This window comes from Melanaphis sacchari, unplaced genomic scaffold (genome assembly GCF_002803265.2).
Source record: "Melanaphis sacchari strain LSU unplaced genomic scaffold, SCAv2.0 Contig11_pilon_pilon, whole genome shotgun sequence".
NCBI classification, from domain to species: domain Eukaryota; kingdom Metazoa; phylum Arthropoda; class Insecta; order Hemiptera; family Aphididae; genus Melanaphis; species Melanaphis sacchari.
In genome coordinates, this window is record NW_020270469.1 from 1758969 (window position 1) to 1782800 (window position 23832).

At 26.4% G+C, this 23832-nt stretch overlaps 2 protein-coding genes across 2 annotated transcripts in view; both read left to right on the forward strand.

Annotated features, from left to right (window-relative positions):
• The window catches only part of LOC112604429, a 179225-nt gene that overhangs the window by 15627 nt on the left and 139766 nt on the right, over positions 1–23832 (forward strand). The window contains exon 2 of the mRNA XM_025353473.1: positions 4570–4614. Coding sequence (XP_025209258.1) covers positions 4570–4614 — 45 coding nt within the window. The remainder of the gene's footprint in view (positions 1–4569; positions 4615–23832) is intronic.
• Positions 10381–23832, forward strand: part of LOC112604430 — a 28884-nt gene continuing 15432 nt past the window's right edge. The window contains exon 1 of the mRNA XM_025353474.1: positions 10381–10880. The gene's annotated coding sequence lies outside the window, so the exon portion shown is untranslated. The remainder of the gene's footprint in view (positions 10881–23832) is intronic.

The following is a 23832-nucleotide window of genomic DNA, read 5'->3' on the forward strand; positions in this document are numbered from 1 at the left end:
TTGAGCTATATATTAGCATAAGAAATTTTAATTTTTTTTTTATGAACGTTGATTAAAAAAATATTTGTTAGACCAAAATTCTTATAAATTCTATACAAGATTCCACAAAAGTTATTCCTATATCTATATATAAAAATTAAAAATACATAGGTACAATTTTTTTTATATGCATTTGAAATTTTGACGAATTTCTTCAAAATCACAAAATATTGCAAATTATTTTGTAGTAAAAATTACATGAAAACTTTTATTTTTGTTTATAACTTTTGAAAATTTTATACGGAATTTTTCACTAGTAGTTCATACTGAAGTCATGAAATCTAAAATATGTATAAGAACAATTATTTTTTAAAGAAATTTTAAGTTCTAATTTGGACGAAATTACTTATTTAAACGATAAATAATGATAAGTTATTAATTTTTTTATAATATTATTCATAAGAACTTAAACTTATATGTATTTTTTACCATCATGAATTTCACCATTAAAAATAACATTCTTGATTATATTAAAAATATTACCTATTTATAGATATTACTAATCTACTTAATTTATTGTTTTACAGAAATGAATTATTAAGTTTTGTGTTGTCTAGTTGATATAATATAAAACAAATATAATATGTTATTATAATAATTCAATTCTAATAATACAATTAATACTCGTACAATATTTTCGGAAAAAATTGCATCAACCTACTATAATACTAAAAATATAATAAATGACTTTAATAGTTATATCAAAAAACATATCACTTGGTGATATAAACCGTTTTCGTTCAGAATCATTGAATTCAATTTTGACAGACCTACAATAGTGATTCGACACCTAATGTATATCAGGAAGTATCTAGGTACTCACTTATCTCCTTTTTAAACTTGAGGTCGGAAAATATTTCAAAAATATTTAAATACATTTTTGCTCTGTAAATTAATTTAATTTTTTAAGTGAATGTGATTTAAGCAAGTAAACTGCAATCACGAATGTACGTGCGTATAATATTAATTTTCGTCATGTTTTCATTATTTGTTACATGTGATGTATTTTCTTATTTCAAGTAATTTAAAATAAATTTTACATGATATAAATATTAGGTAATATTACAATTTTAATAACACTTTGATTTTGTGAATATGTCGAACGATACAAGCATTAATAAAAATTATATGCTTGGCATACAATAAATTAGTTTATATATAGCTATAGTATATTACAGATCACAGCAGTACGATAAACTAATTCGTTGTAAACATACATTTGTAATTATTTTATTATGTAACAAATTAGTTCCGGAAATGATGTACAAATGAAAAACGGAAACAGTTTAATCGTGTGGTGAGTTTACCCTTTTTTTTTGTGTGAAAAATTTTATTCGGATTTGTGAAATGAAAATAAATTCTATTACTAAATAAATTACATTTAAATGTGTTTTTTGGTGTATGTACTTAACGTGAAATATAGATATTTATTATTTACTACACGAATACAATATGTAGATGTAACTTAACATGAATTAATTTTAAACTTCTCGTGGGGTTAATGTATTAAATGTGACTCATTTATCTGTTTTGTTCAAACCTTGACTTGCATTTAAAAGAAAAATGTTTTTATACTTTATTAACAATTAAAACGTTGTACAAATTTTAAGTTTATTGTTATTCAGAATTTAAACGTTATTCAATTTTTACGTTTATCATTATTCAGAAGTAAAATTTTTAATATATATTATAAATTATAATTTACAACTAATAAATACCTAATTGGAAATTAACTATTTCTTTTAAATGATATACTATATAATAACGTTTTGCGTTATGTTTTGTTTGATGATATATCATATATTTTGTTAATCGTTATGTTTTATTTCATATTATTTAATTATTTATGTTTATCATTTTTCGTTATAATTGCATTTAAATATTTCAATCGTTTTTTTGTCAAATATAACGGTTATTAGGTATAACGTTTGCAAGCCCTGGTTCAAATACATATCAACGAAATATGTATAGATTAAGTCAATCAATATTACACGTTGTATTGTCAGAATGATAAAAGGATGAATAAATTGATTAGATTAATTAAACATTAGTAACTATATATTCAGAATATTTAAATTAAATAACAAAATGTACAGTGTAATTATATGCAAATACTTTAGTTCTGATACTATAAAAAAAAATAATGATAATAAGGTATATTGTATATATAAGTGCGCATAGAATAATATTCTATGTAACACTATTTTTTTTTTTTATTAATTGTAGATCTATGTGAATAAATTTATATAAATATTGTGATATATTGCAAGTTTTTATTTCTGGTTAAATATTTAAAATTTTTTAAAGCTTAGAATGCATATATATTTATATTACATCATCTATACTAAAATAAAATGTGTTTAGAACAATATTATAAATTGAATAAGTTACAGGATCAATTAAAGATTTAAATCAAAATATTAATTATTTGAATTAATATATATATACGAATATGTTAGGATGTGATTATATGTTGTGAAAAATCAGTCAGTTTTTAACTTTTGTGCTATTAAGTAGATTTTAGTTTAAAAAATCTCTTGATGTCTGAAAAAATTTGAATTAACATAATGGTTATAGATATAATACGTTAAAAAAGTATTTTGCTGGTTATAACAAAATTTGAAATGTATTTAATTATTAGGAATAGGAATAATTATGTTTTTAATTATTCTGTAATACATATGCTGAGAGCTCTGAATAGTTCCAGTTTATTTAATTAGTGATTTTAGCTGTAATAATTTTACATTGATATAATTATAAAGAGAAAACCGTAGTGGTTTGGTGGTGACATTTTCTTTGTGTTAAGTGTATAAAAGAAACGTTTTATAGGAGTAACGATAAGATATTACCAGTAGTAGTCACTATAGGAATTCGATTATGATTCACGACCAAGATATAAATGTATAGTCAAGAGAAGCTTACGATAGGGTACTTCTTAAGATAGAAGCTGGCTTCCTGCAGAGCCACAATAAATTCTAGAAAATACACACATATACCTATTACCTATATATATATATACATATTCTCCAGGTTAGAAGGTTGGGCAGTAAGGATTAATGACGACAGTTTGGGCTGCCTACCGGACGTTCCACGCAGCATTTGAGTAAGAATATGGTTGGCAGAAGGGAGAAGTACATAATATATATAATATATATATATATAAGATTTTCTGGAATATAATATGCAAGACGATCTCATTACTATTTCAGCGATGCCAACGTGACCATACGACCACTTTTCTTTTTTAGTTTGAGATTATGTAAAATGGAGTTTTAATATAGAAACTTTTTTTAGGGGATATGGTAGTGTGGTTAATGGAATTATGGGGTTGGAGTAAACTGCTAGAAGTAGAGATTGAAAGTCTGAACCGATTAAAAACATTATAATATAGTTTAAAGAAAAATGTAATAAAAAAGTGTTAATTATAGTAAAGCATATTCAGTAGTGAAGAAAGGTTGTAATTTATCTATGAAGGAAACATTGAATTCCTTCAAGTAAAAAAGATTAACCCGCAGAATTGGAAAATGTTGAATCGTTTATTAAAATAAGAAACTATTTTTATATTTATAAACAGAAATAGAATATTTATGTTTATCAAGTTTTAAAGTAGTTTTATTAAATAGACATTTATAAATATAAAAAGTTATTCTTAATAAAATTAACTTTCTGAAAAATTTATGAAAAAAAAAACAATAAATTTATTTCTTAGTGAAATGAATATGAACATGTTGAATAATGAGAGTACTTCATTCTTATTTGTTGATGAGTTTATTTAAAACAAAATAAATTTTGATTTTTACAAAAAGTGTATGTTTACTATTTTTATACATTTAATTGCACAATGTTATTGTCATCTTTTGTTTTTTTTCTCGAATAATAAGATTTAATTATTATTTATATTTTAAGTTACTTCATACCTATACTCTTATTAATAATAACATTTATAATAGTATTTATATATATACATATATACTGCAATAGATATAACAATACATACTAGCCACTGCAGGTGTACCTAATTTAAATTTTTCCCTTAAAATATGAAAAAAAAAAATAGTGCTGTTTCGAGAATATGAAGAGTTCTTGACAGCCAATTATGGGGTTTATGTATTTATAGATACAATACAGCGATGGAAAGAATTTTATTTTATATCACAATAATGATATTACTGCAAAGTCAAGTGTTTGCACCGTGACAAGGAGTACTTAAAATATTGGTTAACTACTATATATGTTAATATACACTAGTGGATTGTATTGTTTAAAAAAATAATATTAAATTTACCAGATCAATGATTCTGTAATTTTTATTATTATTTTAAATATGATGTAATATATATAATATTATGTGATGCGGCTTTAGTGGTTTTATAATAATAATTTTTTTAAAGTTTAGTGATATTTACAATATTACGAAATTAGTGATAGACGATAGTATTGATATTTTTTATATGATATTAATACTGTATATTTCAAAAAATAATGATACAACAAGTTGATTAAAATATTTTTTTTTTTTTATGATTTTAGGGCAAAGGAAATTCAGCTATAATGAAATCCTTGCACAAGCCAAAGGTAAGCCATGATTATTATGTTAAGTCATAAAATCCTGCACGAACGAAACAATAGCAATAAGTTTAGTTGATAATATTTGTATATTTGTTTTACTTATTTTTAACGTCATAAATATTAAGCTATATATTATTAATAACGTGTCGCTCATAAACACTTTAATTATTACTCTAATATTTTGTAATACTCGTCAAATATATACTATTTTGGTATGCAGATATGAATTTGTGTGAATATATACTATACTCATATATTATATGTGAGGTTTTTAATAATTTTTTATAAATTGACAAGTAATAAAACATTTTTACAATGGAAATATTGAAAAATTTGTCGATTACTTTATTTGCGATGCCTTCATCTTTCGTATAATGTGCAATATCTGTAAATTGTATAATTTAAATATGTATATTGTAGGTATATATATAATCTCAGTGGCAGGTGCAAAAACTGTGAAAAACCTATTACAGGTGTCTGACTAACTAATTGGTCAATGAGGAGTAAATGCGTGCATAATTACAGCCGTCACCAAATACGAAGTTTTATGATGATATAATTGAATTATACATGTTATACAATGCGTATGGCATATAGGTAGTGTATACATAATAATGTTTTTGGTTATCAGAAATATGCGTTATTATTTTATAAAAATAGTGGTGATGTTGTATAGTTTATAACACGCCGAAATATTGAATATAACACATTAAATAAAAATGTGTGTTGAGTTATTTGTAACTATAATAATTCGATATAAAACGCATGTTCTAGAATCTGCGGCAGAGTAAACCGTAAACAAATTGAAGAAGATTTGTAGGCAGACAAAAGTTTTCCCGTATCGTAAATAATAATTGAATGAGCACATTTCTGATACGGACGTAAACAGTGCAGGGGTATGGAAAATAGCTAGAGATAAAAGACAAAATGTTTAGAGTATAGTATCTGTTATACGCGTGATGCTGAGGAAATTCGAAAATCCATACTTCGCAAACACATTAGTGTAAAAACAAATATATATATATATAATATATCCATTGATATATATTATATATATTATCATTTATCAAGCTTCAGTTTAACAATATACTCTCATGTTTAATTATATACTTAAGCTACCTACTCGTTTCATTAAATTGACTATAATAAAAAAATATAATCATAAATTTTACGTACTGCGCATATGTATAGGTAGACAGGTAGGTACCTAAAATAATGTTTTAATCTATCATAAATTGAAATAAAGTATATTAGCTACATTTAAAATCTAGTTGATATTGATTGACCCGCTATTAAATGTAGTAGGATATATTCGTTTCTTATATAGTACCTATTTATTTTTATTATATTTTATAAATTATGAAGTGAAAATAAACGCATTTTATAAACATAAAAATTGATACCAGTATGGTTTGTTTAAGTACTAAATGAATAATGAATGTAAAATATATATTTAAATTATATTCATAAATCTCATTTATATTATGTCACCTCGTGCCAATTAAATTCAAAGATCAAGGCGTGTTGTCTTTCCATGACAATAATAATAATAGTAATAATAATAATAATCATAATTTGAATTTGAATTTAAACAAAAACTAAATAGTTACCAAATGATATTATCATTTATTTCTGCTTAGTTTTTATAATATTTTAACAATGTAAGCTTTATTTTTAAAGAACATGATTAATTATAATTAATAAAAGATTATTAGTTATAGGTAAATACAAATTTAAATAATACTTATTAGTTGAGTGTTATAAACGCTTTTATGTTTAATCTTACTGTGTAAAATAGTGTTATTTATATAAAGTCTATATTGTTATATAAGAAGTAGTTTTTGATAATAATTTAAAAATATAAAATTTCTAATCTTATTAAATAAAATTAAGAACAGTTTATAAATGTACTAGGTAGTTCTACAAATTCCTAAAATAGGTATTTATTTATACGACTAAATAAACTGTGTAAGAGGTAAAAATATTTTTTATGAGGTTAAAACTAGTTATAAAAATACCGTTTGTGAGATAATAATTGAGCTTTTTATAATACTATTTTATTACTTAAACGATAATGAATAAAAAAGTCTTTTGACAAAACATGGTTATATAGTGACCTCAAAAAAAAGACATGTTTATTTTATCTATAAGCAACAAGTTATTATAAACTTACTTGGCATCGAACAATTTTAGGAAAAGGTTTATTAATTAAAAACACCTTTAAAATGTAAGTATGCGTACCATGAGTGATGTTTATTTATATACTATCGTTCTTAGTTTCATACAGCAAAAGTTGAAAAACAATAGTAAACAATAATAATTTATTATTAAGTATAAACATTTTAATTTATTCATTATTTATTTATAAAGAAAAAATATAATTATCCAATTGACATACAGTTGGCAGTTGTAGTTATATTAATCTATTAAAAAGTTTTATCAAAATTCAATTTTATAGTTGGTTAAAATAAAATATTTAAGTTTAATATTATGTGAATATCATATAACAGTTCCATGAAATATTGTAATGTAATACTTTGGTATTATGTGAAGTTCATTTTGTAAACTTGAAGAATAATTTTTTTCATAATATAAGTATTGATTTTTTTTATTGTGATTTAATACTCATATGTATTTATACATAATTTTTGTAATGGATTGATCTACATAAAACAACATTCCTATAAGGAAGAATATTTGAAAGATTTTTCGTAAGTATAAAGTTATTATTACACAAAAATAATTAAATATAATGTTAAAACAACTTAATATTAGTACTTAATAAGAATATAATATAATATCAAAATCTTAATAGAATTTGTAATACGTGTATAATGAAGCAAGTTAATAAAAAACATACTCTATGATGTACCTATACAGTATACATGGCTACATAATAGTACACATAGGTATGTATCTATAATTAATATTGAACTTTCTACAAAGATAATTGTAGTATTTGCTTTTAAAAATCCATAGTTTATTTAAATTTAGAAAAACTGAATAGCTTTTGAATTGTCAATTTGATTTTTCTAAAAGGTCTAAAAAGTAAACATAAGTAAATAAAATTAGGATATCGTGAATTGTGACCGGTAGTATTTTTCAATATAAGTTAAATTACATTTTCCTTTTCATACAAAATAAAAAAAATAAAAAAAAATATTTTCATGTTGTATGTTTTGTATTTTGAACGATACATACTGAGTTTTATACTTTTACAGAATACTGAAACGTCTGAATCCAGATAAGAAGATCAAATAAATAGGTATATAGGTAAATAAGTTATAAAAGATGCATTTGAAGTTCTCTCATTTTTTAAAAATTTGTTTTTCCTATAATCCTGCATTAAAATACTATAGTAAAATATTTAAAATCAAACGATTGATTTATTTTGCAATATAAATATAATATTATTACGACTTAAATTCAGTTTTTTTCTGAGATAAAATTGAAGGGTCTGTAGTAATAGCAACAGGACAGCTCTATTTTCACAAATTTAATGATAAATAAAAAACTATTCACAATTTAATAGAAATTCCCAATACCAAATATATTATTATAATTAAGTTTCGTATGACAAATAATAATAAATAAAGTTAAGACTTTAATCATTGTTTCTAATTCCAACAACTGAAATTAAATTCTTAAAGTTGATAATTACTTGGAATTATTTGGTTGTTGTACCATTTACAATGTATATATATATATTAAATTTAAGACGAACTAAAAATTTTTTTTTTATTTAATTAAAACCAAATGTTACTTAACTATATGAAAGCGCTTAATTACATTAATGATTAAAATAAAAGGAGCGCTGTCTTTGTACTCAAATTTAGAATCAGACAATTCAATTATTATCATTGGTTCATTTATTACTCACTGTTAAAAGATTCTTTTTTATATTTGACGTGAAACACTGATTTTTTCAAAAAATTGAAGTGGTCCGGTTGTTGAAGCAAGTACCCAATTAGTGGGTAATTTCAGAGAAATATTAGGAAAGTAGTTCCCTGGGTGCCGTCGGCTCAAACAAGAAAATAAAGTACCTACATTAGGGACTACATAAATTATTTATTCATGATTACTGTTGAAAATAAACAATACATTCAGTATAATTAGTTACATAAGATTTCACACACTGCAGTAATATAAGTAGAGTAATATGTTTATAAGGGAAGCATAAATGCTGAAATGACATGTTACAATCACGGGTGTAGCAGTTCATATTATAGGTATAATGTTATTATGATTATAGTTTTTAAGCCAGTTAAGATACGCTACCCATGGCTACTGTATCTACATTAGTGCATTATAATAATATTATTGTTATTCACAGTATTAAAATGTGTTTATTAATTTAACTTAAACATGACTGGATTAATTTATTAATCTATTTCATTCAACAATTTTAAGAAAAAAAAAAAAGATAATTCGAATTTTTTTAATTTAAACTTTGATTGAAGGTACACCACACTTTAAAGACACGGAATACTCGTCATTAATTATATAGTTTTTAATTTATATTATTATATTATGTACAATAAATATAGCATAGGTATTTACATGTTTTTTTCAATTGTTTATAATGGTAAAGTAATTTTAAGTGCTTTTAATAGTTATTTTAAATACTTTTTATATATTTTTCAAGTAAAAAGAATACGATTATGACGAATATGAATTGTTAAAACAATTGACGTATCACTTAAAACGAAGCCTTCATGTAGGTGTATAGTGGTAAATTACTAATTAGTGATTTGTAAATTTGTTGCTAATTGCATTCATGTTAAATTCTACAGTGACACACGCGTTATTGCGTTAATGTATAGTATTGTATACATATTATATAAACACATTAAACCAATAGGTATTCAACAAGATATTGTAATAATTTAATATATTTTAGGTATATATTATTAGTTATTACATATCAATGTATCATGTTAGGATAAAATATCTATTTTGCAATTATTGTAAAACATATAAATATTTGAGTAATAAATAAACCTTTGATAAAATAATAATATGTCAAACCATATTATTTTATACACTTAATATATGGTTATTCGCTTATTCAATTGCTGGATATTTTAGGTAATTTGAAACGTTCTTTGTTTTCTGAGTTAAACGGTAAAAATAAGTATTTGTTTTTTTTTTTACGTTTAAAAAATAAATTGTGATTCAAGCTGCTGCGTCCGTTACGTTGTGAGATAGAATACGATTTTTACGATTTTACGGTTCAGATTTTCCGGGAGGCAAGCCGCCGTCACCGACGCCACGGTCTGGAGATTGTGTACGGATGTTTTGTTTCTAAGATGGAACGGGAAAGCAAAGTTCATTTTGAGAATATGTTTTTGTCCATCCACTAGCTTTTTCTAGCCGAACGCGTTTCGAATTTGGAACCGTAAGTTCTTCCCTCCCCGCGATCAAGGTCTCGTCAGGCGGTGTCGTTAGTAGTCAGTAGTCACATGGGAAGCGAGATGAGTGAGTGCGACGCACCGCTCTCCGCTCCGTCACCCACTCACATCTCTCGCAGCAACCCTTCGGGAGTCACCGTCGGCAGCGGACAGACACTCTAATCGATCGGGCCCCGCGCCCCGCCAACGACCACGTTGGCACCACTGCGGCTCTGCCACCGCCCCCGCGCGACGCCATCATCCACTACTACACCGCACCGTATGACATCAGCGGCGTGACTATACCGCGGTATAATAATAATAATAATTTAATAATAACAATGCGACGATATCGCGTGCGATCGGCGGTCGGTCGGGTGATCGGACGCCGACAACGACGCGCGTGTTCCCCTCCACCGACCGACAGCGGTTCCACAGTCACAACCGCCGCCGCCGAACACTGTGTCGGTATTGGCCGAAACGTGTGTGTAGCGTTGCCGTTACCTACCGGTCGACAGGCTGCTATCGTGTGCGCGTGTTTTTCGTCAGTGCCGCGTTCGCGTCTGCCGTGTGCGTGTCTGTTGCGTGTATTGTTTATCGTCGTTCACCGTTCTCACGTTCAGTTCGAAAATTTGATGTGATAAACGGTATTATGTAATTAAAATACCGTCATATTTTTTTTAGTCGTTTACAATTTATGTCGGTTGTGTCGTCGAGCGTTCCGGAACGACCCGCCGTGAGTGATCTGACGGATCGTCGAGACCTTTCGAGTAAAATTAAAATACGCGGTTGCCCGCGAGTTTCACAGTTTTTTATGGATAACCCGAACCGGATTCGTCAAAGCAGCCGTCGACACCGCACACGAGAACTGTAATCGTCAATGTATGTACCTAATATTAATATTGTTGCAACGTATTCTGTGCGTTCTTTTTTACGTCAAGTCTCGAAATGCATCGTAGACATAATTTTTCCGAGTATTAGGGTATCATGGAATAATCAGAATATGATTACGTACCTTGATATATTATTATAGTTTAGGCGTTGCAAATTGTATAAGTAATAGGTATAGAAATAAAAAAAAAAAAAAAATAACAACACTATAATATAACTTGTAGACAAATATTTATCCGGCGTCACTAAAATTGTTTCGTCCCTAAAAACACGATTGAAACCAAATCGTTACGGATTTTCTAGTCGCGATTCCAATAGTGTAATACATAGGTGGCTAGGTATACTACAACATTTGGTCATACATACAGTCGAATGTCAAATTTTTTAAAAAAAATCATAACGCGCGGCTAATGCGTTAACCCCGCGCGCAGACTCTACGACGACCATACGGTAGCCCGGTCACAGACCGGAGTAAACTGGTTTTAGCAACCACAACAAACCACCGACGCCGACTGAATGGCTATGGACTTGATACGACGTGTGTAGACTGTAGACGTTCTCGTAGCGTATAATATTGTACCGTAGCGTCGTATTATTGTTATTACTGTTGTACAGTATTCGTGGTTCTCTCCATTATGTTGTAGGATTGCGTCTGGTTGCGACCACCCGAGATTTTCAAGAGAGATCTCGCCGAATATTTTAATGTTATTACGGCGACGACGACTACACCATTTTGCCGATATAATAATAATAATAATGTGATTATTATTTTTTCAGTTTTATACTGGGAACGGGGTTTATCGTCTGTGCATTTATATTGTAGTGTAATGATGACGACGATAACGACGTAGCGACTCTCGCGGAACTGAACAATAAAATTCGGCCTCCGACGTGTTTACATGCGTTTTTCTCTCTCGTTTTTACGATCCGATTTGTAACGCAGAAAAACGATTCTATCGTCGTAGCCCGTTGGTACGCGGCCCTCGCAACGTGTCTTTACTCTTTACTGTCTTTCATTCTTTCGGCGAACGCGACTAGATAAACGTCAAATTTTATATTCCGTTTTTTTCAGTAGAGTGTTGTCGAGGTACGCCTCTGCCCGCGTTTCGTAGAAACTGATTGTCGTGAAACAATAATATTATTGGGAATTATTAGATTTATATCTTTATATATATATATATATATATATATATATATATATATGCGTATAAATTTTTTTATTTAACGTTTACTAGTACGAATCAACGATTTTCGTCTTGACACATTTATCGTTTGGCCACGGTGGGTTTTTAACACGCTTGTACAGATTTTTTTCTTTTCAATTATTGGTATGGCGATATTATACTCTGTAGTTATACAGTTATTTTTCGATGACTTTTCATTATTATCTGAAACGTAGCTCAATATTGTGAATATTGAAGTTTCGTGGAATTTTAGTAATTCATTAGTTCGTTTTCTATCGTTCTACTACGTTTAAACGTTACTTCAGCTTAGAAAAAATAAAAAAAAAATGTTTTTATATTTTCAGAAAGGTTTTTATAATAAACCATTGCTTTTGTCTAAGAATATTTTGTTATAGTTAAATGTATAATTTATTATAACTCGATAAAAAAAATGAGGAACAGGTAAATTTTCAAAATTTAGGCGCGTAGCTTTTGAAAATTTTAACTAGGTAATATAATAGTATTAATAAGGTTATACATTTTTATCACATTATAAAACTTGACTTAATCACTTATTTCCCACGCAACTTGTAATTAGATGCTCACGGCATAAGCCATTTTAAAATTTATATAATTACTGATGAGCGATAATTATTATTAATATCTACGTTACAATTAGGTAGATAGACATTAGACATCCATAACTATTTATAACATTGAGTGATTTCATCATTAGACGAAGAAAAACAATGATAATTAAGTGTCTTAGAATTTTTAATTTTTTTTTATTTATTAAATTTTGATTGTTTCAACAAAATCTTTTGTTTTTTTTTTGTCTTAGAATTTAAATTATGGATAGTTTTTTTTTTTTTTTTTTAAACGAATGAATTTCTGCAAATTATTTTTGAAATGCAAAGTTATCAAATTTGTAAAATATGTTTATCAAAAGTTTTTAAAAAAGAAAACTAAAAGTAAAATAATATTACGTAGTCGTATTATATTATACAAAGTTATAATTTTATTTCGCAATCGCGTTCGAAATATGTTTTTGGTTTAAAGACACTAGAGAAAAAAACTTTAAAAAAATAATTGTTTGATTACATTTGGCATTTTATAATGTTATATTTAATATTATATCATCGCGAGATACCTAATCTAATAATGTAGGTATACTATATACTTTGCGGCGGGGTCTTACCCATAGCGCGTGCTGTAAAGAGGATCGGTTTGTAATTCGTGCGTTGTGGTATATTTTTTTTTTTTTGAATTGCCATTGGTTGTTTATTTCATTTCTTATTTATTTTTTTTTTTTTTCATACACAATAATTTTGCCGAACGTCGGGACGCGGGGAATTCGGTGTCGGTTCATTTGAATTCACGGACAGGAGTCTTGGCTAAACCATGCCTCGAGATGTGAACAACAACAAAAATTTCAGTGTTATTGTTGTACATTGCGTCGTCATAATTTTACATTACAATATTATTATCGTGATAATCTTATATTACCTACATTTTATTATATTATTGCGGTGTTGCCGTGGAGCGATAGTAGCAGTAATAATGACGATGATAATGAATAGTATTTTTTCGTCTAATACTTTTATACTTACACAGCTGTTTCTCAAACCGTGCACTACGCTGTCACAGAACCTTTACATATAACCCATACAGGGGCTATGTGAATTATATATTATGTATATTACACACAGTATACTTATAAACCTATATAGCCCGAGCAAGAGGGCACTACGTGATGTTCCATCCCAATGACGCATTGCGCCATAATAATACGGGAAAACCAGCCGGCGTGTATACTTTTAATATACATTTATATAATAGGTATATCATCTACGTTAGGTCGTATAATAAGGTCGCTGGGCATAGGAAAATCGTTGGGATTATTTACTGTGTAGTTATTCGATTTTTTTTTTCTTAAATGTAGTTTTCTATCTTTTCAGTTGGACCTTTTCTCCGTTTGCTATGTTTACCGTTTACGTATCGCATCGCATAAACATTTAAAACACCGTGTAAGCTTGCAAATTCATCTAAATTATCGTGAAATTCCCTATAGTTGTGTAATAAATAATATACATGACGTGCACATCGTACATTACGTATCTCATCATCATTATCGGAATATAATATTGTATCATATCTATAACGTGTTAATTTAATATCACAGTCAATTTCGCATGACCGGAAGTCTATTAGCGTACGTGTTAATGTACGTGTGTTGTGTGTGTAGGTACACGTGTGACGAGACTTCTATGTTACGATTTATGAATAGGAGTTTATTATATTATAATAGTGCGTGTGTATACATTATATAATATTATGCTATAAATCGAGATAACTATTCTGTGGTTGAGGTCAAGAAGTCATCGAATGTTTATACTTCAGCATAATACATATATATGTATCACATGTATCTTTTGTGTACATAAAATAGTCACCGTTGTTACAACTACTTACAAGTACGCAAAAAATGTATTTTTTAATTGGTCGTATTTATTATTACATATGTTCAAAATAATATTAAAATAACACGCAGGCATTACAATATAATAGTATAATTATTATAGGTAGTATGTAATATGTATAGGATAGGTGTATAATGTGAACTACTGATATATTGGTTAAGGCGTTGTTGCGTCGCCTAAAAATTTCACGACATTGTGAAAGCACACCGCGTGATCCACAACCGTTTCCACCTATGTAAACGTTATTATTATAGATATTACTTATTACCTGTATGGCCATACATCATCTTATAAAATGACGCGCGCACAATTAAAATGAATAAAATAACCTATATAGGTGTGACGCTTCGCGATGTCGTATTTTATACGATACGTATACAAGTATTATTTATTCAATTTATTGTAATCGAATTTTCAATCAGTTGTTACAATATATCGCAAAACATTATGATGTATATATCCTAACTGTTGTGATATACTGCATACATATTTTATCAGTATTTTATCATATGGTTTTAATTAGGAAAAAAAATTAATATCTTCATAGACTGCATGTATACTATATAAAAGATGGGAAATTGGCGGCCCGCGTACATTTTATCTGGCCCGTGTTACGTTTCAAATTACTTGATATAATTTTAGCGTTTTTCTGTATTTTATTTTATTATGTTTTTTAAATTAAAACATGTAAATATAAATAATAAATGTTAATTGTATTAAATTTTTTTATTTACCTTCTATACCTTTGGCCCACTAGATTTTAGAGTTCTAAAATTGGCATTTAATTAACTTTGAGTTTCCATCCTTGCTATATAGGATAATAAACAAAGTATACGACATATAATATTATGTGTATGTCATACGATATATATTTATAAATTATGAATATAAACGGTAATTAAGTTCATACGGTACTTACATAAACTGTATTAATTGATCTACTTAAAAATTAAGTAAGTAGGTACAACAAATTAACAAAAAAATTATTCATTGTAGTGAATACAGCGAGTATAAAACTACTGGTTCATTGGAAATTATACCTGTGTAATTACGTGATGTATGAATTTGTATTAAACTATTATCATTTTATCTTGCCTGTTAAAATTTTGATTAGGAAAATTAAATTAAGTATTATATGAATTTAAAAATAAAATAAATGATCGTAAATATAAAAGTTTACCAGTCCTATCATCGGTCTTACTTTTGTATGTTATTTTAGATTTATGTATGATAAGGCCAGATAGAACATAGGCTATTTAATAGCATCATCACATTTAAATGCTTATTAGGTATTACTTTTGGTTTTACTTACATTTTAGACTTAAAAACGTTATGTAATATTTTAACGTATAATTTTTAAATGGCAGGGTGGTTGGGGAAGAAATTTACGTCAGGGAATAATGGATGTGTGATAATAAGGAGCGTGCTTTTTGTATTATAATATATTATGTAGGTTATTTTTATAATATAAACTTATTTCGATGTTATTAAAACGCAACGTCTAATAATATCTATGCGATCTGCTTATCATATTTCATTATACCTTATGTTTATTAATAATTTATGTAGGTATTATAAGGAATGTGCTGTAAACTGAAAGCGTATTGTATTAACAATATGAATAGGTTAAAAAAAAAAAAAATAGAAACACTTTCGTTAGATCTAAATATTTGAGAAACGCTCTTTCTTTAAGAAATTTGTATTTTAAGTAGTTTTGATGTTTTATTAAAATATCTAGATAATAATATGCTTATGGGATAACAATATTTTATATTTGTAATTTGAAAGAAGAATGACCTCGAAATGTATGCTGATTAATAATGTTCTAGTTACGCTTAATTTAATTTATTTCTGAATCTATCACTTATCTTAATTTTATTTTCTACGACGTGCCAAAATATGAATTTAATTTTTCTAGATTTTAACACAATTTTTCTTAAAATGTTTTTTTTTTTTTGTCAGAAGTAACGATATAATCACGAAGTTAACAACCTATTCATACTTATTTCACTAAAACTTCTCAAGAAACATTATTCTGGAAGGTTTTTATGTGAAACAATATGTTTGTAACTTAAATGTGAAAGTTTGACAAGTTTTTCTTAAACTCTTTATTGTATTGTAAAAAGTTTGGGATTTTTAAAACTTAATATTAAAAACAAGGACTATATCAAGAGTAAAACCTCATATAATTTGACATATTACTACTATATATGTCTAGTATATTTCATTTGGTTGAATATGGTTTATTTAAATTGCGTAGTAGCCTTATTTTAATGTTTAATGTACATACACGATATACGTATGTAGTGAATTCGTTTACTTCAGGCAATGCTTTTATATTATAGATTTACATTTAAACCGCAGGCGTTTTTCGTCACTTTTTGTCATATGAAATAATATAATAACACGTTATATTGTTAAAATCATATTAATAATTAGTCTTATTAACATTGATCGCCAGGAGCCAGAGGTGTTGTCGTTATGCAGCAGTGGTGCGTATCTGATTAATAGTTATAATATATATTGTACAATATAATATTAGGTCTATAGGTTTTCTTTTACAGTACATATAATACGATTTACAACAGGTGGAGTTAATGTATTTATGTAGAATTTTACTTTCCCTTAAGCAATGATATCACATTAATTGTTGTTTTTTATGTAAGAGATATGATGAATTGATTATATGAGGATTTATAAGTTCATTAATCTGCAGTATAGTTAGATTATAATAAGTGATAATAAGTACAAATGAATTGTATTTTTTATAATAATATAAAAATTCATGACATATTTCCATATTACCTATTAGGTTTATCAATATTATATATTATTGTTTACTGACAAATTGGATAGACATTAAATAATGTTCTATACAAATTATTATTGTCTATGATCTTTAGTAATAATTCGACTATCTTTAGTATACATAAGTTCTTGTTTCACTGGTTTATGTATTATTTTTTTGATGTTTCAATGTATTTTAAATATAATGTTCAAAATATGTTGCTATAATATTTCTTCGTTAATTTTTTATTATTTTATAGGTATAAGTACAATCGTAACGATGTGATAAAAACGTTAAAAATTTATTTATCCCGACTAACGGCTGTGTGCGATAAAAAATAATTTTACGTATATATTTTACCTATAAGTATTGTTTTAAATTTTAGTAACTATTTATGAACCACTGTTAAATGCCGATTCAAGTCATGAGAGTACCTATAACAAAAATAAAGTTATTTGTATTAGAAAACACCAAGGTCACGTTGATATTATAGTATGTAGGGCTTTTATTCAAAAGTAATAAAATAATAATTATTAATACACTAGAAATGTTTCAGATTATTTCATATTTTTTATAGTATTATTTTTATTTTAATCAAATTATATAGGTACTTACTCTTAATATAAATAAATATGATAATAATAAATATAAAAAAATCACAGCTTGTTACATAAAAAAGTGTTTGTATAATGTAGGTTGTTTATTTTCTTTTTACTAGTTGAAATTTCAATTCTTTAAAGTGAATTATTTATATTTAATATTTTAATTAAATAAGTTCTTACTTACCTTAGAACTATTTTTATGAATGGTTTGTAAGGTTTGTAATTTATCTGATATATATATATATATCTAATATATGAGCGAATATTTTGTTTTTCTTTTGAATGTGTTATTGCTTTGTCAGCATATACATTTTATAACGTGGGAGTGCTATTTATGAATTTTTGATTAACCAAAAAGTGTTAAAATAAATTATTCTTGATCAATGTCGAATAATGCGGTGTTATTTTAAAATGTAATGATTATGAATGTGAATTTGGTTCATTCTGAAGTTCTAGTTATTTTTTTTTATTATGCTCAATGTTTGCATTTTAAGAAAATAATATTGTGTCGGTGATAGTGAATTTACTGATCAAGTAAGCTTATTGGTTAGTTAATTTTAAGTTAAATATAATGTATATAGTGATTGTAATCAGTCTTATTTTATTTTTTAACATAACTTAAAATTATGCACTGGTTGAAAATAATATAATTTTAGAAATTTAGCATAGTCTCATTATTAATAGCTGACTTCTGATCTGTGTCTATTTCCTCAACATCATCACTTTATATATGCCTAACGACCTAACAAACTTATTGTGCTAATTTATATAGATTGTGTATTTGAATACAGCAAAATTAATTTATTCATATTATTACATTTACACATAAAGCGTAGTATTTTATCTATTTAAAGTGTTTTTTTTTTTTTTTTTTGTAATTACTGTTTTGAATATTTATTTTTTTTATAAGTTTGGTATGAAAACTATTTAGTGCCTTTCATCTTTTTCAATTTTCGGTTTATTTGAAAACGTTGTGAGCACACATGCATGTCGATTCTTCTAATAGAATGTAAATTAATGTATAGTTCGAATTGCATGTGATTTATGTGAATTTCGATGTCAGTTTTGCGGACTGTTAAAGAAATATCATGCTGGCCCCTTGCGATCATATGGCATGGGACACAAAACACAAATGTGAATAGGTGTTGGTAATTTCACGGTTAGGCTTGTTGTATTTCATTAATAGCTACACTAGTTTAGCTATACAAAAATAGAACAAAGTAAAATTTATGGGGACAGAAAGAATGAATAAATGAAGTATATTGTATAGTACGCCCTTTATCGTTGAAAGAGACTTAAAAAATATATAAAATTGGATTTTAGAAATCGGTATTAAAATTTTATTTTGTTGTACATATAATAATTATTTAAAAATATATAAAATGCGACTTTCAATGCTTACAACTTTCAACGCTCGTATAAAATATTGATAATATTAAATATAGTATTAAAACCAAAAATATGTATCAACAATATTGTCTTTTTTTTTGTACTAATCTACTGTAAAAAAAAAAAAATGTATTGCATAAGTACTGTTTTTCTTTTATTAAGGAGAGGGGTAAGTGAGGAAAGTTGATAAGCGGAAATATTTTAGTCAAAAATATTTGTGTGATTTAAACATGCTATTTATGTACAATATGCTCTAAATCGTACGGTAGTTTTTTTAGCGTAATACTTAATATATAGTAAATTTGAAAAATTCGTTATTAGTATTATGTATTTTCAAATTTGTTTTTTGGCAGATTATATATAGTATTGTAGTCGTGTTTGTGACGTATAGGCATTTAATTAATTATATTCTCAACTAAATATAATACTTATTAGTTATTAGAATATAAACTGTGTTCTCATTTTACTGTTCATATTTGTTATAAAATGTTGTTTCATAAAATAGTCTTTTAAAATATATTTATGCATATTTTATTTTATATTTTAACTACTTATGAATTACAACCGCAGATATTTTAAAATCTTGAAATGGGACATATTTGAATATATTAAGTTATTACTATGTATTATATTTAATGTTATTAGTTTAAACTTTACGGTAATGTGTTTCTAAAAGAGTTTTTTATTTTTCTTGTTTAGTATTTTGAGTTTTTTTTATAACATTTTTAATTTTGGTGACTTAAAACACTCGACTTATTATGATTAAAACAAGAAATTTGTTTCACTCTCATCTTTTTATCAGAAACTTTTATTCATTGTTAAGTGAGTTTAGAATGTGTTTCATTAAACTGCTATCAATATATATATATATTTATTGTAATTTAATACAGTTTTGGTAATTTTTTTATTTTACCATAATTTTAAGTGATACAGTTTATTGTTTTATATTTTGTTCAATGAAAAATTTACCTATAAAATCTTATTATTTAGTATCTATCTTGTTTATGTTTTTTTTAACAATTAATAATTTTTGCTCAACGATAATATTTTACTTTCTTTTATTTTTACGTAATAAAATAACTAGTTAATATTGTTAAAATAATAATTGATAAGTAATAACATCCAGAAATAGGTATACACTTTCTATGTAAAGAATATAAAATAGTAACATTTATATATGTATAATCATGTATCGTGTACTTATATTTTTATAATTTTAATTTATTATCAAATAATATGATTTCAAAATGATTTTGATATTTTGTGAAATAATCTTAAATTATTTTAATCTAATATTTAATCTAATTTTATTTTATTACAACTCGATTACAGTTTCATAAAATAAATAAATGATTTATACAATTATATATATTTATGTATATTTTTGTTAGAGTTACTGTAATATGTATTTGTGAATTATATTCACACCATAAATTATAATTAGTCTTGAAATATTTATTATGTTTCAAAATTTTATTGGCCATTTTTGAATGTCATGTTATAGTTTAAATCAAGTTTCAAAGGGTGTTCTTTCATGTATATTGCGCAATCGCAGCCGTGAGTCACATGGCAACCGTTGGAACCCTCTTTGGAGGGTTTTGGATGACTAATCGCAAAGTCCCGTATAGAGAAAGAATTTATATATTTTCTTTTTTTAGGGGGAGTATGTATTTCAAAATGAACTCATATTAATGAAAGTACATTGATTTTATTTCCTGCTATCGATTTATAGAAAATGAACTGGCTTTTATTTGTATTTATTCGGTAGTTTATGACTACAGATTAGAACTTTGATCTAGAATTTTATGATCGCCATCTGGATTAACATCCCAGGGAATTCGAATGATATTCGATAACAATAGTTTACTAGGGGAAATAGTCCTCTCTTGGGTGTTGTACGAAGTCTCAATGAGTTGTCGTGAATTGGTGACGGTTTGACAAATTCATTTTTATTCTTGTACAATATTTTAGTATATTGGATTTATATACCTACATTAACTGTTTCCAGTATTCAAGTATAAACTACATGATGATTTATTATATACATTGGTATAAGGAATTAAGTAGGTATAAGTATACATGTAGGTATCTATATTATGTTTCATATCATCCAAATTATCTATAAATAATAAATATACACTTCTTTTTTTTTTTATTATAGGGAAAAACTTTATAATTAAGGAAAAACGAGAATTTTTTTGTAGATCTAATATTGTTATTAAAATAATTATTTTGTAACCATAGTTACCAAGATTTAGACAATCTATGTTTAAAATATAATTTTTATTGTATTTAATGGGTTATCATTGCATTTAAATCTAACTATAAATTTTCATTATAACGCCTTACTCAATAATACATTTCATTCAACACCTAATGTACAACAGAGCGGTACCCACTTACTTACCTTTAAGGTTTACGTTGTAGTTTGTTATATGTTTATATTTTTAGTTATAATTAACTAAAAATTTCAAATAAAAAATTGTCTATATTGTTATTATGTTTTTATTATAATTAGATGGATATCATCAAAGTGATTGGTTTTAATAATTTTCCAGTAGACAACCGCATTTTATTGTTTAGTTTTTTTTTTACAAGAAAACAGTGAATATTATGTTCATAGAAATCATATTCTTTACGTTTTAGAGAAATGTATAAATATATTTCTTAAATTCTAAGGACATTTTTTATCATTTTTAAAGTTTTTAATGTTTTTGTTGGCTGGTTCACAGTGTTTTGCGCGTGTGTATATGCAATATATTATATCATATAATATAATACATTATATTAAATATTTTATTATATAAATTAAATAATGAAAAGTAGTATAAATTTGTAGTCAGATTTATTGTTATGATATTATATAAGTAGCGAATAACAATATATAATTGATTAATATTTTTATATAAACATTTTTAAAGTTGGTAAGAATATATTTGTAATATTAAACTTAAGATCTCAATCTAAAATTCAAATAGTATGATAATCTTAAATATAACAATGTGATCGAATATTGATATTGAGAATGTACGTTTTATAAGAACCACTATTGAGCGTGGGCTACCTCTACGTCACGATTTTTTTTTTTCATTTAGCAGTCGTACGTATATGGTTCTCGATAGTTCTGTGGTACGAATGGTACGGTGGCCAAGGTCGAAGTTAACTTTGTCTGTACTATAGAAACGGGGTTATGCTCGTATATTATACATAGCGTGACGTGTATAATTTTTCATTATATATTGCTGAGCACGAATGAAATTATCATATAGTTTTCTTTAATTTAGATTTTGTGAAACTATGTTTTCTCGTTTGTGTATGTTGCACGGAAACTGGGAACATGCTCACTTTAAGTTAGACATACTACTGAAAGAGTCTTATACGGAGATTACATTTCAGATTAGATTGATATCAACTTGTTCTTTTAAAATCATATTTTAGAATAATTCCTATAGATAGTGTTTGTTATCTATTACGACGATGTTATTAAAAAGTACCATGTAGCCGCGCACTTTGACGTTTCTTTATTTCTTTTCAGACTTCATAGACTTATCTATAAACTATAAGGTTTATATTTTAATAATGGAAATTTTATTTTATTGTCAAACATCTACCTCGGATAATATATTATTCTCATTTTGAAGTAGAACGGATGAGGTGGTTAAAAATAAAACGTGGCGCATGATTCTTCATATGCAATGTCTTCTATAGTTCCATGAATTGATTTGCGACGATATATAATATATATATCTGTTGCGTGGTTATGCTGTTTCTGTGTTTAACTTATATTATTATTATCCATCTTACTTATATACATTTTGTATATTTTATGTTTCAACGATGACTTGTATGTTATATATGTTCCTTCGGTTCACACGACAGCCGTCTTCGTTAGAAATTATCTTTGACAGGATCCGAGATGAAAGTCGTCCATGTACGACTAGCGCGCATCGGATCGTATCGGAATTTCAACTCGTTTATACAGGCAGTGTATCCGTTTTTAAAAATGGTATTGTATGCTGACAGTCGGAGCTACTTCTATTTTCTGTTGGTGGTAGGTACATTTTGTTGCGAGTCACGTACTATACAAGTTTTGTCTAAAAATGTAATTCACGGTGGTTTTTTTTAAGTATATACAAATACTTAAGTCGAAATACTTATATTTAACATGCATGCGAAAAATTATTGTTTCCAACAATGCTTTTTTAATTTCTGTTTTTGTAAATTTTGTAAAAATATCAATTTAATTTTCAGTTATTAAGAGATGTGTTTGTTTTTTGTTAGTTGTTTTGTCAGTCGTGTTATATTTGTATCGTAGTGTGTCCAAACAAAAGCTAAAGCTATTTGTTTGTGTCTGCAAAATTCCAATTTTACTCTATACCAACCACACTACACCATCGTACTTGCATGGTATGTAATTGTGTTTACGTACAATTGGAACACCTGTGACCTCGGAAATAAACTAAAATTTAACTACTTTATCACCTTATTTAACGTGATATACATGTAGGTATGGACGTATGG